The sequence below is a fragment of the Spermophilus citellus genome, assembly GCF_964194105.1.
Source record: "Spermophilus citellus genome assembly, chromosome: 5".
Classification (NCBI taxonomy): Eukaryota; Metazoa; Chordata; class Mammalia; order Rodentia; family Sciuridae; genus Spermophilus; species Spermophilus citellus.
The window spans coordinates 135,192,814-135,215,297 of record NC_138186.1 but is presented as its reverse complement, the minus strand read 5'-3'; the positions used below and the strand labels follow the sequence as shown (position 1 = coordinate 135,215,297).

Sequence of the window (22,484 nt, the reverse complement as noted above, 5' to 3'; positions counted from 1 at the left end):
TTAATGTTAATCTTTTCTTCCTGCTCTTCCTCCCTGCTCTGTTCATAGTTGCTCTCATTATATCAAAGAAGACATTTGGTATGTGTTTTTTAAGGATTGGCTAGCTTCACTTAGCATAATCTGTTCTAATGCCATCCATTTCCCTGCAAATTCCATGATTTTATCATTTTTTATTGCTGCGTAATTCTTCATGATGTATAAATGCCACATTTTTTTTTTTATCCATTCATCTATTGAAGGGCATCTGGGTTGGTTCCACAGTTAGCTATTGTGAATTGTGCTGCTATGAACATCGATGTGGCAGTATCCCTGTAGCATGCTCTTTTAAGGTCTTCAGGGAATAGTCCCAGAAGGGCAATAGCAGGGTCAAATGGTGGTTCCATTCCCATCTTTCTCAGGAATCTCCAAACTGCTTTCCAAATTGGCCGCACCAATTTGCAGTCCCACCAGCAATGAACAAGTGTACCCTTTTCTCCACATCCTCGCCAACACTTGTTGTTTGACTTCATAGTGGCTGCCAATCTTACTGGAGTGAGATGGTACTCCTCATACTTCAGATAGAGCCCTAATATCCAGAGTATACAAAGAACTCAAAAAAATTAGACAATAAGATAACAAATAACCCAATCACCAGAAGTAGGAGTTCTTTGTAACTAATTGCATGATAAGGAGAAGTAAAGTGACCATGTTTGCACAGGAAAACTCCAGTTGTTGCCTGTCATGTTTATCGAGTATCCTCTTTCACTTTCAAAGAATCTGAAATCAAATGATAACTTGTATGTTATTTCTAGAGATAAAGAGAGGAGGGAGGATTATTCGGGTTTGAACCACTGTGGATAATTGTTTTATTTACCGAAAAAAGAGGAACTAGAAAAATAGGTATGAGAAAAGTGTGAGTTCAGTTTTGGACATAGTGAATGTAAGGCAGCTGTCATACATTGAAGGGAAGACATAGTAATCAGATGACAACATGTGCCAGAAGTTCAAGTAGGAGCTGTTTGTTAAAGATGCATTGCTTTGAGATTGATCAGCATGGATGATAACTCAACTAATGAAAGTGTTTAAGATCATGAAGCTGGAAAGTGTGGCAAACAGTGTCAAGAATCTGAGGTCCTTGAGGATCTCAAAGAGGTACCTGCTTTTAAGGGCTGGGTAAACAAGGAGGGACTCAAACAAGGTGATTTGTAAAGAAGAAGCCAGGGTTTTAAGAAAACTAGAAGACAACCCAGGGAAAAGTATTGCTAGGAGAATGGAATCGACAAGAATGGCAAATGCTTTTTAAGGGGTCATGTAAAATAAGAGGGGAAAAGTGCTTATTAAAATCTGTAAATCCTGTTCTTGGTAATATGGGGAACTACATAACTGATTGTATGAGGTTTAAGAAATTACTAGAATGTGAAATATGAGCAAGATTTCAGAACTTAGACTGATAAAGGAAGAACAGATTAATTCTCCTTGAATACAAGGAGAATTCTCAGGATTTGAGTGATTATGTCTCTACAGATGCTATGTGATCACCTAACATGCTGTATTTAGAGGCTTTTATTTCTAATCTCCATAATGAAGCTTGAAGAATAATTTTGTTTTGATCCCAGCAATTACAATTAGAATAGAGTTTTTTTTGGTTGTGGGTTTTTTTTTTTTTTTTTTTTTTTTTTTTTTTTTTTTTTTGGTACCAGGGATTGAACTCAGGGGCACTCAACAACTAAGCCACATCCCCCACCTTATTTTTGTATTTTATTTTAGATACAGGGTCATACTGGGTTGATTAGTGCCTCGCCACTGCTGAGGCTGGCTTTTAACTTGCAATCCTCCTGTTTCAGCCTCCCAAACTGCTAGGACCACAGGCGTGTGACACTGCTCCCAGCTGCCCAGGGCTGGCTGAACTTTCAATCCTCTGCTTCAGCCTCCTGGGCTAATGGGATTACCGATGTGATTACCACCATGTCTGGGTAGTTCTAATTTTTTAAAATAAATTAGTATAACTTTAAAATTTATAAAGCTACCTTAGCTACTTGTGCCCCCCCAAAAAAAATCATCTCATAAAATTACTAAATAAATATGAAATTTGCAGGGTTTTTTTTTTTCACTATACAAAAGAATTATGCTGCTTTTAACTATAGGACCCTGGGAATTCTCTGAATTTCCTTCGGCAGATAAAAAATTTATGGTAAAGGGAAGCATTTCTGAAAGAAATTGTTCCACATTGTCTTTGTTTATATGCATAAATTATAAACAGGGCTCATGGGTACAACCACTATAATAGATTTTTGCTCTCCTTGAGGAAAATAGAAAATGCTCATTTAGGGGCCATTGCTTGTATTTCCCTTAATGAATCTTCTAAGCTTGAATGATTTTAAATAGGATATTTATGTTCTTTTGTTCTAGTAGGACACAGAACATAGAAAAACATGTGATTAAAGTATGCAAAGTATAAATTTATAGAGACATATTGTATGAAAAAAATATTTCTGATAGTAGTAAAAGTAATAATAAATGTCATTATTAAAGACTTTGAAGAGAATTCATAATCAAGGGAAAGTAACCACCAAATCATAAGTACTTAGAGAATTTGATTAACCTTCTATACTCAAGTTTAAAAATTATGTTGAATACTGGTAAACAACTCTGCACAAGAATTGTAATCATGATAGACAAAGCACTCTTACCCAACTCAAATAAATGAACCTGGATTTTTTAGAAAAAGTATACCATCACAGAATGAGTTTATCAAATTACAATGTTATATGCACACAAGAAATCATATTCCAAAGAATTGTCAGAAACATTTAATTCTGTGAGTCAGGTATGTCAGAAAACCCCAAAGGATCAAACCTGATGAAAGTAGTCTTTAATTAGTGAATAATGAGAATGTGTTTCATGGACTGAAGTTTTTACTAGGGATTTTTACACCAAACAGTCTTACCAGTCTGCTTCCATTTCTCAGTGAAGAAGTATCAGTGTCAAACGTCTAATTTAAGAATTAAAATAAATAAATGTGCTTTGGATTTTATATTCAATTTTGAAATGTACTCCACCTGTTCTCAGTATTTACATCTATGTTTTACATATAAATGGATTTCTAAAGTCACAAGTACATACATATATATGTACACTGACCCTGGAAAGGAAAAGATCTCCAACATATTTACTACTTGTTTTGATGAATTGAGAGCTATATTTTGAAATGTGTTAAGCACTAAGCAACCACTATACATAATTGAGGTTGGAAGGTTGGAAATTCCCTGAAGCATGCATGTATGGAGAGTGTTAAGTCATAAATGAGAACGCCCTTCATTTACCAGAAAAACAAAACAAAACAAAACATAGGCTTGCTTTTTGTTTTACTTTGTTTTGTTTTCTTAAGAATAGTTGTTACCAATTACTGGTCCAAAGGGAAGTTTTATCCTATGAAATTAAAATAAAAGAAATTAAAATAGTTCTAGTGAGTTGCTTTATAAAGTTAACTGTGTTCTAACCACTTTTTCTCAAACTGTCTTTCCCACTGGTTTAACTTCAAATTACCATTTTATAAAATAATATTAGGTAAATTTATTCTTTCAAATTTCTCAGTTGGAAAAATCAAAATATAGTCTTATCAGAGTGCCCTTTTGGCAGAACCATGGCTGGTGGGAAAACTGGAACACATATTTATGTGTGAAAATCTGGGAGTCAGGAGGAAAGAAGAGGAGGAGCTAATTAAAGGGTTGGAATATAGGAAAATGAATAACATTTTTCCAGAGAATGATGAAATTGTTCTTTGGAAAGAGATGACATTCAAGTTTTAGACTTGTCTATATGTCTGTTTATTCAGCCTTCATTTCTTGACACCAAATGTAAGCTGATATTTTGGGTTTATAAGACAATTCCCAAATAGGACTGATTCTAAGAATGCCTTTGGCTTTTGCCACACAGGTTCTTGGCAGTAGGGCCTACTAGTTTGGACCCTAAGAAATGATAGGTTAGAAGATAAGAGATGTATCAAATTTTTTCCCTGTCCTTGAGCAAGTGATGATCTCTCTCCCATTTTCTATGCCTGCAGAGTTTTTATATCTTTAAAGTATAAATAATAATATTTTCTCTGCCAGTTTGCAAGGCAAATGAAGTAAAAGGAAAATGTCTTCAGAGAGTTTAGTAGGGCTAATATATTGACTAAAGAATCTAAATTTAATTGTGTCCATATATGAGGGTGAGTGTGGTTTTGAGAAAGAAAGGAAGTGAGGCTAAAAAGAAAACCATCTTCTCCAAGTTCTGTTTCCAGAGTTTATTATCTGGATCTTATTTGTTAAGAGAATGTGAAATATTCTTGGATGTATCTTTTTTGCTTTAATACTTGTTTTTGCTGCAAAACCAACTCTTCATCTCAAATCTTATATATTGAGTTATGAGTTTATGCCTCTAGCAATTGGATTAGGCATTTATGTAACCTAACCCTCTGGCTTAGATTAATGTCATTGACACTACCTGAAGGCACCAAGAATAGCACTTTGCACTGAGTCTAGACGTGTTTGCTGAATGAATTGATAAACAGACGAATCTAGATCTGACCTCATTTCTTCCCAGTATATTATTTGCTAAAATATCCAATATTTTGACTTTTAAAGATCCTGGGAGAAAAATAGTTTGCCATTCTCTTGGATAGTTATTTCTGTGGGTTTTTTCTTTTTTTATTATTTTTTGTGTTTAAAAAAAAATTCTAGTTTGAAATCTTTCCACTTGACCAAAAATGTCTTATGCTGTACTTTAGCAAACTTATATATATTTTTTTATTTTCAGGTGGCTTTTATTTAAATACAATAAATAAATTTAAATTTTATTTATATACCATAAATATATTTATTTTTATATTTATTTATTTTAGTTGTCAATGGACATTTATTTTATTTATTTATTTATTTATTTAATTTATATGTAGTGCTGAGAATTGAACCCAGTACCTCACACATGCTAGGCAAGTGTTCCACCACTGAGTCACAACCCCAGACCCTACAAATTGTCTTTTTATAGTAAATGTTAGCTGGTGATAATTTTCCTTTCTGTGATAATTAGCTTCTTTCAGTAACTTATTTTTCTGATTCGTTTAGCAGCAGCAACAGAAGAACCAGAAGTTATCCCAGATCCTGCCAAGCAGACAGACAGAGTGGTGAAAATCGCAGGAATTAGTGCTGGAATATTGGTGTTCATCCTCCTCCTCCTAGTTGTCATATTAATTGTAAAAAAGAGGTAAGATCTGATATTGTCCTGTACAGCTCACATACTCTTTATATCACTAGTTTTCAAATAATTTTTTTTCCTTTGAACTCTTTTAAATCCCAACAAATGAGAAGAATTTAATTTTAAAATTTTGCCAGCACTGAAGTCTACTATTGGGCTTTTCAAATAAATTCTTACTTGTTATTGGGCTTTTCACATAAATTCTTATTTGTTTAATAAGAATTTATTTTGGATATAAACATATTTCTTTAACCTTGAAATAAATGTGAGAACTTAAATTTCTCAAATGCAGAGACACCTGAGACATTATTTTATCTTATATTTGAAGTATTATATTAAGAATGACAAAATATGGATATTTTGTGGTACATTTGGACTAGAGTCTGAATTATATTGTTATTCTGTATTTCTCTAAAGCTCAGCTGCCAATAAGATATGAAAATATAAATGTTGTTTAATGACATTGTATATTAAATATTCACTGACTAAAAATTTAAAGTGAAGAGTAAATATTTTAATTGAACATTATCTTTTTTTTCTATATCAACCAATATTGCCATCTTTTGGAAACACATAAAGATATTAAGATCTGCTGAAACTTCTACTGGTCTCTTCTAAAAATTAAAGTATATTCCTGCTGAAAAAATATTTAAAAGTATACATTTTTTGTAATTTGAGCTTTTGGCCATTATATAATGTCATAATCTGTGAATCACTGTCTTAGAAAGTAATATGGCAATTCAGTCCTTCCTGTTACATATTTTGGATGATGCATCGATCTGGAAGGACTTTAAAAAAAATTCTACATGCAGAGTTCATTCCCACAGTTTTGTGTATCAAAGTGGTCATAGTTTATGAATTCTATTGAATAATATAGTAAATGATGTTGCTTAGATTGTATTAAATCTAATAGTATATTATGGTAACTAGTTTGTACTTGAAATAAAGCATTAACATTATAGATAAGACTCATACTACATGTTTTAACAATTCCATCAGAGTTTATTTTAATATATTGCCTCTTTACAATTATCCCCTGGAGATATATATGTTGGAGAAGACACATCTGCATTAGAAACATTAGGTATGCATTATAGTGTTTTGTGTTAAATTAGCTACATACGTGCTTTCCCCAAATAGTGCTTTCTCTTTTTGCTTTTGTCTACTTCTGTGATTGGGAAATACATCATATGTGAGACAAGATGATTTAAATACTTTAGAAACATAAATTTTCCAATAAAGATCAATAAAATCATAGAATAGAAACTTGGGATCTTATCTCTCTGTTAAGTTTACATTCATATTTGTAAAGTGGCATAAACAAAACAGTTTAGAGAGTTAAATAAACATTGCTTCACAATTAAATTTATTCTAATCTCTTCAGATTGGATGGATGTGAGCATGAGTGACTTCTGATTGTGTCCTCACTCAGAATTGAAATGAGCTTATTTTTATTTGTTATTTTTTTGAAAACATTTATTAGTTTTTAGTAGCTCTCCATATCCATGGCTCTCTTTCTTAGAAATAACAAAGAATTTGAAAACTAAACTTCTTACACTATGTTAAAACAGTCACTAAGCATGATTTGGGGGGGTGAATAAAATGCTCTGACAGCTCTATAATTGCATAACGTAGCAAATTCTTTTTCTGGTTCATATTTTAAATGGTTGGATAAATGAGCCTCTATCAAAATGTTAACATTTGAGTTTTCATAATTATGCTTTAAATAATAGAAAGTATCTAGAGCTTTGGCTTCTCTCCCTCACCAGCACCATTACGACTAGGAAGAGTTACAAATTTTATAGGTGGATGAAGTTCCATATGTTATCTTCTGTCATGTAATATTATGTCTAAATTACTTGAACTCCATACTATTATGTAGTATGTGTCACACATGGATTATATATGGTTTAAACACAAGTAGGTTTATTATACATACACAAAAGCATGGATATTATAGCAGTATCAGATATTATTGAGTTTAGTTACAATTTTAGCATATACGATAGCTTCCCTTTTAATATATAAATTTATAATAAAAATAGTAGGAAATATTTTAGCCTCTGACTGTCTGCATTTTTATGGGAAATTGTTAAGTTTCTCAAGAGTTTATACCTTACTTGGAATAGTATATGTAGGTATATTTCTCATGTTGAAGAAAGTTCTGTGTGTTTTTCAATGTTTTATAAAAAGAACGGTTTGGAATTCAACTGAGTAAAAGTTTACAACTGAGGGTATATATAAAGTAAGTTTTTAGGCTAAGAAAAGGGATATTGCATCTTTTCAGAACGCAATGTCATTTTTTTTAATTTAACTGCTGGTGAATTATTTCCAAATCTATGCCATTTTTCCATTGATTGTGTATTATATATGAAATGCGCAGCATGAACACATTACTAATTCCAGACATAAATTTGAAATTATGTTTCACTACAGTAAATGTTTGTGCATGACATCATGTTCACATGCATCTACTGTAGAACTATCTTTGTGTATAAGTTCTTTGGTACATATGTATATTCACATAGTGTATGTATATATACTTGTGTACCATTAAGGTATGACTTATTTACAGAACTATAGGTATTATTCTGTATATAAAATAATTAATATAATAGATCTTTATGTTTTGTATCTAAAGAAAAAAATCTAGTATACAAGCTCTATACACAGCTGTTCCATCTGTCATGACATTTAAATGGTAATGGATGATACTATGCGGAACTGCATGTTGAAAATACACAATCCATTTAATTTTTCAATTTTTGGCAATAAAAGAAATATCAGCATGTTCTTTTTTCTAAATTATGTATTTCAAATTTTATTTTTCTATGGCATATCTGTCTGTTTAATTGCATGGCAAAAAAGATCTAACAATGCATGAGCAAATTAAAATGCAAAGCAAAAAAACATGAATTTTATTTCATTTTGTTTTCTTTTTTTAACGCACATTTTTCTGCTTTATTGAATGTGACAGAGTCACGCTTTTCATTCACCATTGCTTCTCTTTTTCCACTGTCTGTGATTTGCTTGCCAGGAGGAGCTACTATTCTTACTCCTACTACCTGTAAGTAGAAAATGGGTGATGTACAACTTTACATGTGTTAAAGATGCAGTATCCCTTTTCAAAAAAATAAAGAAACAATGTTCATAATTTTGGTGATATTTCAAAAAACATCTTTTGGTGGAGTCTAAAACTATAAACTATTATCTACTTTGCTAATCTTTTTTAAAAGGGATATTGTATTTCTGAATGTCAGCTACTTCTAATTTTTATTTACAGTTTTCCATAAGTAGCTTTAGTCTACAGCCAAAAACAATCATTCAGTTACTTAATCAAACCTGTACCCTATTTTAGCTGTATGGCACATCCTTTGTCTGGCAAAGAAAGTGATTCTAACTCCCTCATCACTATCTTTATGTGATACCATTATAGTTGAGAAACTGAGCTAAGTCAGATATTCAGAGAAGAACATTCAAACTGCCTTCACAGGATACAGATCAGATCACTTCTGCAAGTAATAACACCTCTTTCCTCATTCCCAGGAATCCACGATGGGTTGGAACTTCAGAACACCTTTGGTCTAGTTGTTAAGGCAATCAGTATGCTCTTGTGAAAATGAATAGATGCAACACAATGTTGCAGGGACAAAGGAATAAAAATTCTTTTTTAGAGAAGAAAAAAATGGTTTGTTTATTATAACTAAATATAGCAAAGATTTTATAAACTAAGGTTAAAAAAACAAACAAACAAAAACAACAAAAAAAAAAAAATACCTCTGTCAACCCTGGAACAAGTGTACATGTGACACATCTCCTTTTGTTTTCCAGAGTCTCTTGCTCATCTTAGCCTTAGGTATGACAAGCTCATTTTCATAAGGATAGAGGGGATTGTCCATTCTATTTTTGGAGTTATTTTCAGTTTATCACTTTCAATGTAGTATTTAGCCAATCCAAAGGAATGATATGACACCTTTCAAGCCTTAAGGATTGAGATTAAGTATGTTAAGAACATACATCCCACAGCAGCTATATAACTAGGTAAATTCAAGCTAGCTTTACAACAATTTTTTATTATGACACAGTTCTGCCAACATTTTAAATATTATAAACATTTGGCTTCCTAGATCTGTTACAACAAACAGGTGTAAACTAACAGTGCTCCTAGCTTATTGTGATGAATCATAATATGCTTGTTAAATCATGTTTGATGAAGCCAAAAGTAATTAACCATACCATTTCGTACAATGATGGAGTACTTTTCCCCTTTATGGCCCACCCATACATCCACCTGCAGAAGTTTATGCTGTTGGCTGCTTTGATAATGAAAGTCATTTGCACATCTGTCAAACTCAAGTACTTGCAAAATGAATTGCTTAACTGTCCTGAAGTGCACATTATATATGCTGGTTGTTCCGGGGAAGACAAAGCATGAGACATAGTGGAATCAATAAGTATTTAATTACGAGAATGTCAATAAGCCTACCATTAACTATTACTGTATCTGTAAAATTTAGAGTGGGATTCCATTTTTGGTACATGGTTAACATATCTACATTCTGATTCCTGTAGCAGTTTGTGCTAACATTGTTGTGATACATAGGGCTACTAGCATTGTAAATCGTAACTAGAAGGAATGTCACACAGGTATGCTATTAAAGGCTACTTAAACATACCTAGTGACACTAATCTAAATTAAAGCCTTTTTTTTTACAAAAGTAGAAATGACCTAGAATATCACCACAAACCACATGTGATCTTTGAGCTAATTTTCATTGGCATTGTCATAATAAATATCAATATTTAATGAAAACACTTAATACTGATGTTAGTTCTTTGCTTTGTAATCACCTGAATGAAAGCCTACCTCACAGGGTTGTTGTGAGGATTTAGGTGTAAGACCAAGCTGATAATGTATTAACTGACAGATACCCACAAAGATTATAATTCCATGTAATTTGCTTACTAATCTGAGTTTGTGAATCTGAAAAATAGAAGTCCTTCAATGCAGGAGAACTTTTACTTTTCATGCATTTGAAAAATCCATTACTTCTTAATTTTCCCCTATCACAAAGTACACACAAATTACATGTGTTTTAAAGTGAAACCTCAGTTCAAAAGCATCATTTCTACTCATTATTTTCTATATGTGCATCTTCAAAATTTTAATGGTATTTTGAACCAAATTTCAGGTTGTGCAACTTTTTTATCCAATTTTGGAGGGAGTTGTGGGGGGAATGAATGTATTTTTTTTCTTTTTGCCCAAAAAACAGAGATTGGGAGTTTTAAAAAATATTTTTCTGCTGTTTTTAAATTTATAAATGGCAATACATTTGTGCCATATTCATATTCTTCTCAATTATAAAGCAAGAAATATTTAACTCTTAGTGTAAGTGGTTGTTTATATTAGAATATGCTTCATAATGTGGCAATATAAACAATGTAATCAACTGGATATATGATCAGAACTTAGGTCTGGCACAAGGTCCTTCTTCATTGCTGATTAGATAAATACCTCAGGCAAGTTTTTTAACTCCTTCAAGCCTCAACAAACTCATCTATACAATTAGAAACCTTATACCATCTTCAGTTGATTGATCTGAGAATTGAGTTTAAAAAATGAAAATTAACACACATAAAACAGGCCTAATTTGTATATTGAAAAGTATTAATGGAGTGCCTACTATGTGGCAGCACTGCTTCAAGGGCAAAGGATATAGAAGTCTTTCTCTCCATGGAGGCCAACATGGGAAACAGTTGAAAACCACTTGCAGTGATCTGTGATGAGTGTTATTACAGGGGGAGAACATTGTGCGATGGAAATCACAGAGCAGGGTAGCCTAACCTGAAACAGGTTGTACTGGGATCAGTTTTAAAAATTTTCTCTGATGCAGTGTCTTTAAAGTTGAGACACAATGTATGGAAGTTTGCCAGCTATTAGAAGTTAAAGAATGTTGTAAGTCCGGGAACAAAATTCTACAGGCTGAAACATGATCTCATAAGGTTTAATTAGACCTATAGGCTAGTTTGAAAAATAAAAAAAAACACTTAGAAATTAATCAAGAAAACTAATACAAACATTCAGAATCATGGTTTGTCTTTATAAAAAAAATATATAAGTCAGACTGTTGATGCTCAGATCAAATGCCAGTAGCCACTCAGGCAAGTTGCCCCTGCATTGTGCCCGAGTTCTATATAACATTGTCTGTCTGTTGTCTTACAGAGGCAGCAGCTCGTATTTATAGTACCCATTGAAACTTATATATTTGTACAAGGTTTTAATCTTCTGGCCTAGAAAGAAGAGTGGGTTAGTTGTTTCACCATATAAAGCAAATATTGCCAATGAATGATGGTGGTGATGGCAGTGATGTATAGTCATAGTAGTGGTGGTGCTAGTCTTTACTGTATTTCTGTGACTGTTTTCTTAAATATTGTTAATACATACTCTGGTGCTGTGGTTATTATTTGTAAAAGAAATAAAGCCATCTCTATCTCTAGGTCTTAGTTTATGGCCATCATATTCAGGTACCAGATCTGTTGTGCCAGTATGTGGTGTGTTTTGGGGTGCGCTTGTGAGATCTAGTACTGCAGTTCTCAGAGAGAAAAAACAAACAAACACTGGAGTACATCTCAGGTTGCTAGCTTAATCTTTAAAGGAAAAACTTTTGGGCACAAACTCAATCTATGAGATGAGACTTTGTAGTATTTGTAGTACTTTAGTGCAGAAACTAACTAACGAGGATCAGAAGAAAACATTTTACCTTATAACCAAGCTGAGAAATTGTATACTTAAAACAACTAAAGAATATTTCTAAGGCAGCATAAATGGCTGCTATAAACTTAGTGATATAATTTCCCTGCTAGAGACTTTTACAGTGTCTTTATATCATATATAAATTGCCGGGTTAATGTGATTTAAATATTTTATATAGCTTTAACAGTTTTTTACTTGCATGTTTCATGTGTAACATTCCCAGAGAACCAAAATATATTTTACATTCTTGATATGCAAGATAAAAGTGTCAGTATTTGAGGAGTTCAAAATGCTCACTCTACTAATTTCCAAATCCCATCAATAATGTGCCCTGCTGTGAATTCATAAGGGACCTACCTCCCTAGTGGACATTTTGCAATGAGGTTCTAAATCATGTTTTTAGGATTTGACCACATCAGTACTCCAAGATGATGATTATTTGCATTATAACTTTACATAAGATATTTCCAAAATCCTCTCAGTACTTCCCTTACACATTATATGATTTAATCCCATATATTTATTTGTACTTGAATCATGGTTGATTCTAAAAGACTGAAGATTAGGTTTCGATTAATATTACAAATATATAACTAAAGAGATTAATTCTACTCATGTTGCATTTTTACTTAGTAATAGCAGAGAGAATTAAGAATGGGACTTTTCTTTATCTATCTTAATTAAGTGGCTATGATAAAACAAACTTAAGTCATGTTATTCCCAAGAAGAACCTCTGAAAGTTGATCAAAGGAATCTATCACTTAGGAGAAAGACCAAAACTTAGCTTTAAATCTTCCTTGACCTCCTCTACTTAACAAGTGTTTGTTTATATTTTTGGTAAAATGTAGTTATATTTTTAATGAAAGTTAATAGAATAAAATACAGGAAATGATGATAATTTTGGATTTGACAGCTTGAATATTAAAATATCTGACAAATCAAATAGTTCTACAGCAACAAATCAATATAATGGCTTGAATGTCAACTGAATTCCAGAAGTTACCAGTTCTTAGGTTTTCTAAACGACATCTGTTACCTTGTCCTTGGTCACACTTGAACTACTTGTTTCTGGTGTCAGCTCTTCTTCAAGACTCACACTCAGGGCTCCCTTTTGTATTTGCCTTGGCAGCAAGCTGGCTAAAAAGCGAAAAGATGCAATGGGCAACACTCGGCAAGAGATGACTCACATGGTGAATGCTATGGACCGAAGCTATGCTGACCAGAGCACTCTGCATGCAGAAGATCCTCTTTCCATCACCTTCATGGACCAACATAATTTTAGTCCAAGATGTAAGTTCTTCACTAAATCTTAATAAGTGATTCTGAAGCTTTTTAAGTTTATTTTGAGTTCTATATGTTAACTTTTAAATAATGAGAGAGTAAGAAAGGGAAGAAGTATCTAGAAAGCAAAAAAAAAGGAGATAGAGGATATTATGGGATTTACAAGAAGTCCTCTGTTTAGACTTTCTACTGTATTTCATTTCACCTTAAACTACATGAAATTTATTATTCAATCATAAGATATATTCTACATATATACCACTCAGACCATGTCATTTGTTACTCCTTTAATTTAGATATGAGATTTGCCTACATAAAATTGGTTCATGTCAGAATTTATAATTATTTCAGCATTTGCATCTCCCTTTTTGTAAGATAAACTTTCTTTTGTGATATGAAGAAACAGTAATTCTTTCTGGGAATTAATGGTATTGGCAAACGTATTCCATTAAAATAGTCTACTATGGAGTTCTAGAGAATGTTAATACTAAGAAATTTAACTAGGGAAAGAGAAATCTATATGCTTTTAAATATATAGTGTGAAGTCTAAAAGTATGTTTGAATTGAAGGATGGAAAAGGAATGGTGAAATCCACCAATCCAACCATCCATCTTAAGAGTTACTAATACTGATCTATGAAGGCAGGGTTTTTAAACTACTTCTACCAAAGTACTATTTAATGGTAGATGACTTGAATAATTATCTCAGTCTTGGTAATACTATTTATCTTCAAATTTTATATTTTCTTCTATAGTATCTGTGCTTGTTTTAAGCTAATTAAATTAACTTACCTGAATTTGTTTCTTCAAATACTCAAGAAAAATTGATACTTGATGTAGATAAATCAGGTTTGTCATTGTCCATTTGTACCTAGAGGCATTTTTGTCACAGTTTTTAGAGATATGCTATTCTGGTCTGAAAAATATGGATGTAAGAAAAAAGATAAACAATAGAATGATTATTTCCTATACAGATTACAAATATATTGTAGTGGTAAGGTTAAAAGTTAAGTGTTTGTAGGCTGAATGCTTATATGTTGTTTCAGAGAGGGGAAATTTTTTCTGGTGAAATTTTTCGATGATCCTTGGGCTAAATGCATCCTATCATTTTTCTTGATATATATCTACACCAAATTAGAAATTACAAATGCTATATGAGTCATTTTGGAATTTAGTTTTAATCATGATGGGGCCTTCTTGATCTATTTTATTTTTATTTCAACACAATAAAAATGACAGGGAAGTACATAAAATACTATTAATGTTGAAAGTAAGTTTTGCTGAAAACATAAATGTACCATCTCTCTAAGTACCTGATTTAATATTTAATCAATTATAGGTTTGAAAGCATTTCTGTTCCTCAAACTTTTCTATTGCCTGTGTTAGAACCTTATTATAAAGTTTCAATTCAGCAGCATAACTATAAATATGCACTTATGAACTTAGAGAAAGGATTAAATCTACTTCCCACAGTTAAACTGAAAAACATTATATGGAATGAATATGAGATAATTATTTTTCTAATACTTGTTAGCTCCAAACTGCATGGCTTCTTTTGCTCTAACTTTATAATCTTTATAATGTCAAGTTGAATCTTCTGGCTTTTTAAGTTGAACAGAGTACTGAACTATAATTATAGACACACCTTTGTTGATGGTTTGTGAGAACTCAAGCTGGAAGAGAGAATTTAACCCTTGTAGGTACAGTTATAGAAGAAAGTTTAGTCATTATATTTCTTAAGAATGCATAAATCTGTTGTAAAGAAAGAAGAGTTCAAAATATAATTTTAGAACAATCTATTCCTTCATGAGCTTTGTTTTCCTACAGTGCCCAATGATCCACTTGTGCCGACTGCTGTGTTAGGTGAGGCCCTAAATCTTTACCATTACTTTTTATTTTATTTTTTGCATGGATCACAACTCCTTGCATGGGTTGTAGCTTTATCCATATAGTAAATTATTTGCAGTTCTGAACATGTCTTGATGCTTAAAATAGACAGCTCAGATCTTATTAGAGAGAGTGTCTCTGTTCAACATAATCAGATCTAGTGGATTTCAAATTAGCAAGGTATACTGTTTAAAGTTTACTTTATTATTTAACTAATGGTTCTTTTAGATTTGGGACAAAAGTTCCCTAATGTCTGACTAATGCTAATATATCCAAGTTAGTGGAATGAACCCAAAGGCATTGGATCTCAGGGACAAGTTATAATGGAAAAACTAGATTTTATATGAAAGTCTACCTGATGGAAAAGGACTTCCTAAATCTCATGAACTTTATAAAAACAGTAGAATACATTTTTTAAGTAGAGTTAGGACCTTGTGCATTTTCTTTTAGTTTATCTTTACCAAGAATTTACAGATTCAGATAAAATTGCTATAGTCCTGATATGGGGTTTGGCATTGTATATAAACCTTACATGGTAAATAGTGCTGTCTTTCAAAAATTTTAAATAAGCCACTTTGTTTACCTCTATATAATATCTAAGACAGATGATATTGCTAGTGATAATTCAGGCCATTTAGATGTTAAATTCAACTTTTAAATACAGCTATATATTTCATAATGAAATGAGTTTCATTTCAAATTGTACTCCATTTCTCAACTAATTACACACCAATGATTTGTGGCCAACTTGCTGTATGTTCACCAGTTTCATATCAATTTTACCATAATGTTTCTAATTAAGATTTAACCAAAGAAATGTGGAAATTTTTAGATAAATATATCTTTAAAATTCCTACATCATATTTTTTATTTTTATTTAACATTACCTGTGAAGATACAAACTTAAGCTTATAATTTATCCATGTATTTGCTCTCCTATATTCAATGTTTAATTACATTATAAAATATTTTCAAACAATACAACTAATTCAGTTAAGAATGGACTTTTTATTCTCTAATTATTTTAAGTTATAATTTTGTAGTTGAAGTAAAATATATATACTTTAAGAGAAACTGCCTATTTCCTACTACACTCTTTCTGTGAAATCATAAAAAATGGGAGGAAGTGAACTGGGAGAACTTGTCCCCCAGAGTGGTCTCATTGCATTAGGGAGAAGCTATGTATGATCATTGCGGGGAGATACCAGATGCATCTGCAAATGTCATCTTCTGTTTAACACTTAGAATGTTGTCAGTATCAAGTGAATAAATAATAGTCAATTAAAATATTAAGGAACTAATTGAAAAAATTAGTTGCCTAAATTTTAAAATTTCATTAGAGTAATTTTTTAAGAGTATAGAAAAGTAGTTCCAAATCTCAGCCCCCCCTTTTGGGTTTAGATTAAAATTTCATTAAAAATTCCATACATTTTGCTTTCCCATCTTCAAATCAGTGTAATAATTCCTATAAATTCCTATAAATTTTCTACAGAGTTTATAAAGAGAAAGTGAGATAATGAGTGAGACTTTTACAAACTATGAAGTTTAAACAATTATTGTAATAATGTTCTTTTTGAAAAGGGGGATATTCTAGAGTTAAGACAATAGTCATATGAACTATTTATACAAACACTCATTATGCATTTTTTTTCATTGTAAAAGTCAAGCTGGTTGATTTAAAAAATGGATTAAAAGCTAAATCCCTCATTAATCATGTTATATGTAGAAATAATTTATTGCATTTTTTCATCATTCTTAGGATTATGCTGTTTTGCATCTAACTGATTTTGTATTTATAAAGCAATTTTTGAAATCACCTCAAATATTGCTTAATGTTAATATTTATTACTGATTTAAAATGACTCAGAAACTTTTCATATTGATTCATATTTTTGTGTTTGTGTGTGTGTGTGTGTTTTACTGCTTCATTGGGTTTAAGTCCCTATAACTGGTAAGTGTATTGCAATACCAGAACACTAGAAAACCTTTCAATCAAGGATATAGTTGAAGTGATTATTCTTAAATGTGTAATAAGGATAATGATTAGTAACATGTACCTTCACTAGCAGTCACATTATTAGGTGGTTTAATGAGGTGGAAATGTATTGAGATTCATAATTCATATGTGATTATTTTGAAGACCTTACTGCTTATTGTACTACTGTATTAAAACTTAATGCAACACAAAGGCACTGTCTATTTCATACTGGGGAACAATCATCTGTAAGATTTGTAGTATGGGTGACTTCTGTGTTTCTCACTGAGCCTCTACAACTGTAAACATTCTGCACCCTCAGCAAATGCAATGTGAGCTCTAGGGCTGCTCTGTAGAACCCCCACTGCCTGCTTGGGTGGTTGCATTGGGCTCCCTAAGGTTATTTGTTGTCTTTATTTCTCACCTTCAATCATATATTCTGTGATAGTGCCTAACTCAGCTCAGTTACTTCTGAATTTAATTTTACTGGAGATATATATATATATCTCCAGTAAAATTATATATATATATATATATATATATATATATATATATATATATACACACATACATACATACATATACACACACACACACACACATACATGCACACATATATGTGTACACACACATATACACATGTGAATGTATATATATTTATGTCAGTCTATTGGTTGTAATGTTTTAGTAAAAGTAGATTAATTGACCATAGTCTTATACTAAGAAGAGGTTAATGCTTATGAATCATGTTTGTCAGCAAAAGTTTTGTGTGTAGAGGGGTGGGTAAGACCCAAGTAGAGGACATTAATTCACTTGGGGGTTAGATCACAACAGAATCCACCAGAGTTTTTTTTTTTAATTGAATGTGGTATTTTTAAGAGTAAATGCAAAAGAAGTACATTCAGCTTAAATAAGAGAAAGTAAAGATAAATGCAATCAAGCTAAATTATAGAGGAACACAAATCTGATTGTAGGGTTCTTTTTTTTTTTCCTTCTCCAGGAAGAAAAAATGTTTATCATGGGGACAACAATTCATTTTTTGCCATATCCTATTTGTAGAGTTGGTGATAGAACAGGCAAATGTACCAGCACTTGAAATATGTTTTAACTGTTAATTAAATATCGTTCTCTACAATATGCATTATCATTAAAAACAGAAGTTCCCCTAAGAGTGTACTTTCTTTTCTGTTAATGAGTATGACAGTATAATGCTTTTCAAAGTAACACCCCTTAAAACATTTGTCTTTTTTTTTAAGTGGTAAGTTTAAATGTGATAAATATAAGCATGCTTTTTTCTCATTGTAATGATTAGTACTTTGGTCATTAAAATACTGTTTATTCTTCATAGGCAAAATGTTCTTGTTCTTTTCTTCCTCCTTATGACAGAATGAGAATTTAAAGTTAATTTTTGTTTTGAGCTAATAACACAATTGGGATGGGGCCTACACTTAAATGTGGGTGGTGAGGGATTCAATTGATTTTAACCAATATTTTATTGAAATATTTATTGAAAGACTGCAATACACTAAGAATAAGAACAAAATTCTGACTCTGTCTCTACACTCTAAGCATTTGGGGCTTAGAAAAGAAAATAGAGATGTAAATAGATATTTAAAAGCAGGAGGTCATGGAAAAATAAGTAGTTTCATAACTTAGCCTAGAAAGGCAGGAGAAGAAGTCCAGGGGAGGCACACACATTTTGCTCCAGAAGCATACTCTGTTTTCTGTCACATGGTGGCCTGAAGAGTCAAAATATGTGAGCAATCAAATAACAGTAAGAAGAAACCAAGGGGGCAGAGATTGAATATAAATACACATGTAACCTGACTCGTAGGCTGGGTGGTGGAAGGGGGTGATCCTATAGAATGCCCATATTTCCCATTCCTGAGTGTGTTGTGTTAAAAAGCCCCAGTCAACAAGAGGGCCACAAAGGAGAGAAGATCAGTCCTGTGGGAGATGGTTTGCTTAGACTGGTTTTCTGAGGGAGGTTGAGATATGCATGGGAAAGGGTTTGTTCACTTACTCAACAATGAAAACATTTTTCCAGTTGACAGTTTGATCCTCTGGTCCCAACCTATACTGCTATGACTGCAATGCAAGAAACAGTAAGAACTCAGCTAGAGCTCTCCTCCAAGCTTAGTGAAACTGGAGCAGAGCTGGGTACAGTGGCACAATCTTGTAATCCCAGCTATTCAGGAGGCTGAGACAGGAATATCATACATTTGAGGTCAGCCTAAACAACATAATGAGACCCTGTCTCAAAATAAAAAACAGAAAGTACTGGGGATATAGCTCAGTAGTAGTGTTTCTCTGAGTTCAACCCCCAGTATCACAAGAAAGGGGAGGAGAGCCATGAATCAGTGGGTTAGGGATGTAGCTCAATGGTAGAGGATTTGCCTAGCATGCTTGAGACCCTGGGTTTGATCCACCGAATCAAAAACAAAAACAAAAAGTCACACAGGTCAGATGTCTCTCTGCATCTTGCTGATACACACGTCATATGCTCTGACCTCCACCTGTAGTGGAAAGTGAAGGCTTTGTCTTTCTTTATGAGGACCCTGTCCTTGGCTCCTATTAGCTGGTAGTTCTCTCTCTTCCTTCTGTTATCAGAAAGGTTTTAAGGTCTTAAAATCTTCTCTGCATTGATGTATATTAAACAAGATAACTTTATCTCTTTTTTAATCTTCTGGAATGTGAAAAATGCCAGATGAGAACCACAGCGCTGCTACAGCAGAATCCAGTCGCCTTCTAGATGTACCTCGCTACCTCTGTGAGGGGACAGAATCCCCTTATCAGACAGGACAGCTGCACCCAGCCATCAGGGTAGCCGACCTTCTGCAACACATTAACCTCATGAAGACATCAGACAGCTATGGGTTCAAAGAGGAATATGAGGTGAAAGCTTCAGTACTACATTAAACTTTATTTTTAACCATGATGGTGGAATTTAATGTTTTTTTCCTCCTTTGAGCATAACAAGAATGGAATGCTCTGTGACCTCTCTAGTCCAATGTTTATATGTACAGTCAAGTGTATATATAGCAAACAGGGACAGAGATGTATTTCCCAAGGATAGATCTGGCTCCTCATTAATTGTAAGAATATTTAAGATATTTAAATATTTAAATTTAAAATATTTAAGAATATTTTTGATTCCATAACTTACTGTGTCAATAAAAACACTCTGTTAGACCTTCCTTATATTTGCCCATTCAAAAATCTAGTATACCCAGAGTGCCATTGTACATTACAGATTCTGTTTGAATGACTTAACTACCGGGCATTTCTCTACCTCTTTGCTTATTAAGTCTGTCATTGAGAAGGAAGAAGGTTTGTGCTTCCATTGTAGTATTTGCCACTCTCAGGTTAATTTCATAAACTGTTGGTTGAGAGTGGCAAGGATAAGAGAATACTGAAAATCCAATAAACACCATTAAGTAGCCAGAAAGAAGAAGGATGTGGGAAATTCTTCTTCTAACCTATTGGCCCTTCCCATTCATACCCAAATACCAGGATTTATCTTAGGAAGTGATTTAAAATGAACATTCTGGTAAACATAATGCAGCAAAGAGGGAAAGGTACTTTAGCTGTTTGACACATACTGAGAAATGTCAGCCTGAAGCATGAAAGTATGTCCATACCACTACACCCACCACAGGGCACACACATTTAGAGTAAAAGAGACCAAGCAATACTTTACTTTGAAAGAGCATCCAAAAGACATCCATTTTCATGAAAAATCTTGTAACCTCCATGTTTGATCTATAAACTACTCTCATACCTTATTTTGGGAGTGAATAAAATTACCTTTGATTTTGAATACTGGTTTCAGATATATATGTTGGGGCACTATGTCATAGAAACAAAATAAATGTAGGGAATTAGAATACCCTGCCAGAGCTGGTTCTTTTGTTCATTTCATGTGTATTCCTGTGTACTTTGCTTCAAAGACTATTGGCTCTTTAAAGACCTCATTTCCTGTGTTGAAGCAAAGTTTAAGTTTTCTGCAAAGAGAAATCTTTACCCATATTTTAAATTGCTGCATATGGTAATTAAATCAATCAACAAATTCATCGGTTCCTAGATTCTTGGAGAAGGGGACTCTTTTTAATTTTCATATGGTCCCTTGTTGTAGAGACTCAGTCCTTTTCATGATCTTCAAAGAAAATGAAATGTGATGCATTGCACACAATTTAATGAATAATTATAGAGGGAAGCAGAGGTTTTATTTTTTTTCCTACAATAAATGCTAAAGAACACACATTGGAAAGATACTCATTAAAAGTAATTTTCGCAGTTTTTGATGCATTATTATTCAGTGTGTTTTGAAAAGAATGATGCTTTTTCTACTGCCATCTCACAAAAGTTATAGCCATCTGAAACTTGAAATACTTTCAAGGTCCTTTTATTCCTCTTAAGGTTACTTTTTGTCTTTAATTTGAACTCAGTCTAATCCAAGATGAACAAGTATGAGGCCAACAAACCAGCTTTGAGGTCCCAGTTAAAGCTTGTTTACTACTGCAGAAATTCCTATCTCCTTGAGCAAGTGGCTTTTAACCATTTTTATCTTCTGAACACACAAACTTGGTTTTTTTTTTAATGGAATTAAATTCAATCTGCCTGTTAATTTTTTTTTCTTTTTTCCAGAGCTTCTTTGAAGGTCAATCAGCATCTTGGGATGTAGCTAAAAAAGATCAAAACAGAGCAAAAAACCGATATGGAAACATTATAGCATGTAAGTTCCCATATTATTCTTGGTGAATATAAGTATTTTGTATACAACAATATATAGTGAGTTGCAGTTGCTCCTTATGTGGTTTTTAAACTTAGAGAGTCCTAGAGCATGGCATATCTGTTATAAACTACTATTTAATATTAAAATAGCATTGACAATGAGCAATAACTGCAGTTGTCATCCTCATTTATTAAATTGCTTCAGATTCTTCACCATGTGGAGATAACTTGTGGTTTGCTTTCATGTTTATACATAAATGCAGGGGGATGTTATTAAACAGCTAAGAAAATCAGGATAGTGAAGATCTTTTCAGTTATAATTGCTATAACATGCTGACCAAACACAGTCAAGGTTGGAGGTTTATTCATTTCAGGTACCTCTATTCCTTTCTTGGAGCCAACAGCTGAACCCTGGTTGCCCAGGAGATGGTCAGCATTTGGGACTTCATCCTAATTAAGTCTTCACAATGTATACATGAGAAAAATTAATTTATTGCCATTGGAAACCACAGGAGTACTAAAAAAATTAGTAGGCAGTTTAACTTGCAATTGGCTGCTGATTTACTTAAATTATTCTGTTCTGAATTTAAATTATTTTAAAATATTTAAAATACATCAAAATTTGACCTTAACTCTCAAG

General features: G+C 32.6%; 1 protein-coding gene across 8 annotated transcripts in view; it reads left to right on the top strand.

Annotated features, from left to right (window-relative positions):
- PTPRK (protein tyrosine phosphatase receptor type K) overlaps nt 1-22,484 on the top strand; it is a 572,160-nt gene that overhangs the window by 523,481 nt on the left and 26,195 nt on the right. For 2 of the 8 annotated variants that reach the window (XM_081294493.1, XM_081294495.1), the window contains exons 14-18: nt 5,085-5,223; nt 13,098-13,258; nt 15,076-15,111; nt 19,818-20,005; nt 21,758-21,845. In XM_081294493.1, coding sequence (XP_081150619.1) covers nt 5,085-5,223; nt 13,098-13,258; nt 15,076-15,111; nt 19,818-20,005; nt 21,758-21,845 — 612 coding nt within the window. Of the gene's footprint in view, nt 1-5,084; nt 5,224-13,097; nt 13,259-15,075; nt 15,112-17,074; nt 17,548-18,110; nt 19,789-19,817; nt 20,006-21,757; nt 21,846-22,484 lie in introns of those variants that run through there. The other 6 variants (XM_081294496.1, XM_081294497.1, XM_081294494.1 and 3 more) reach the window with 5 other exon arrangements.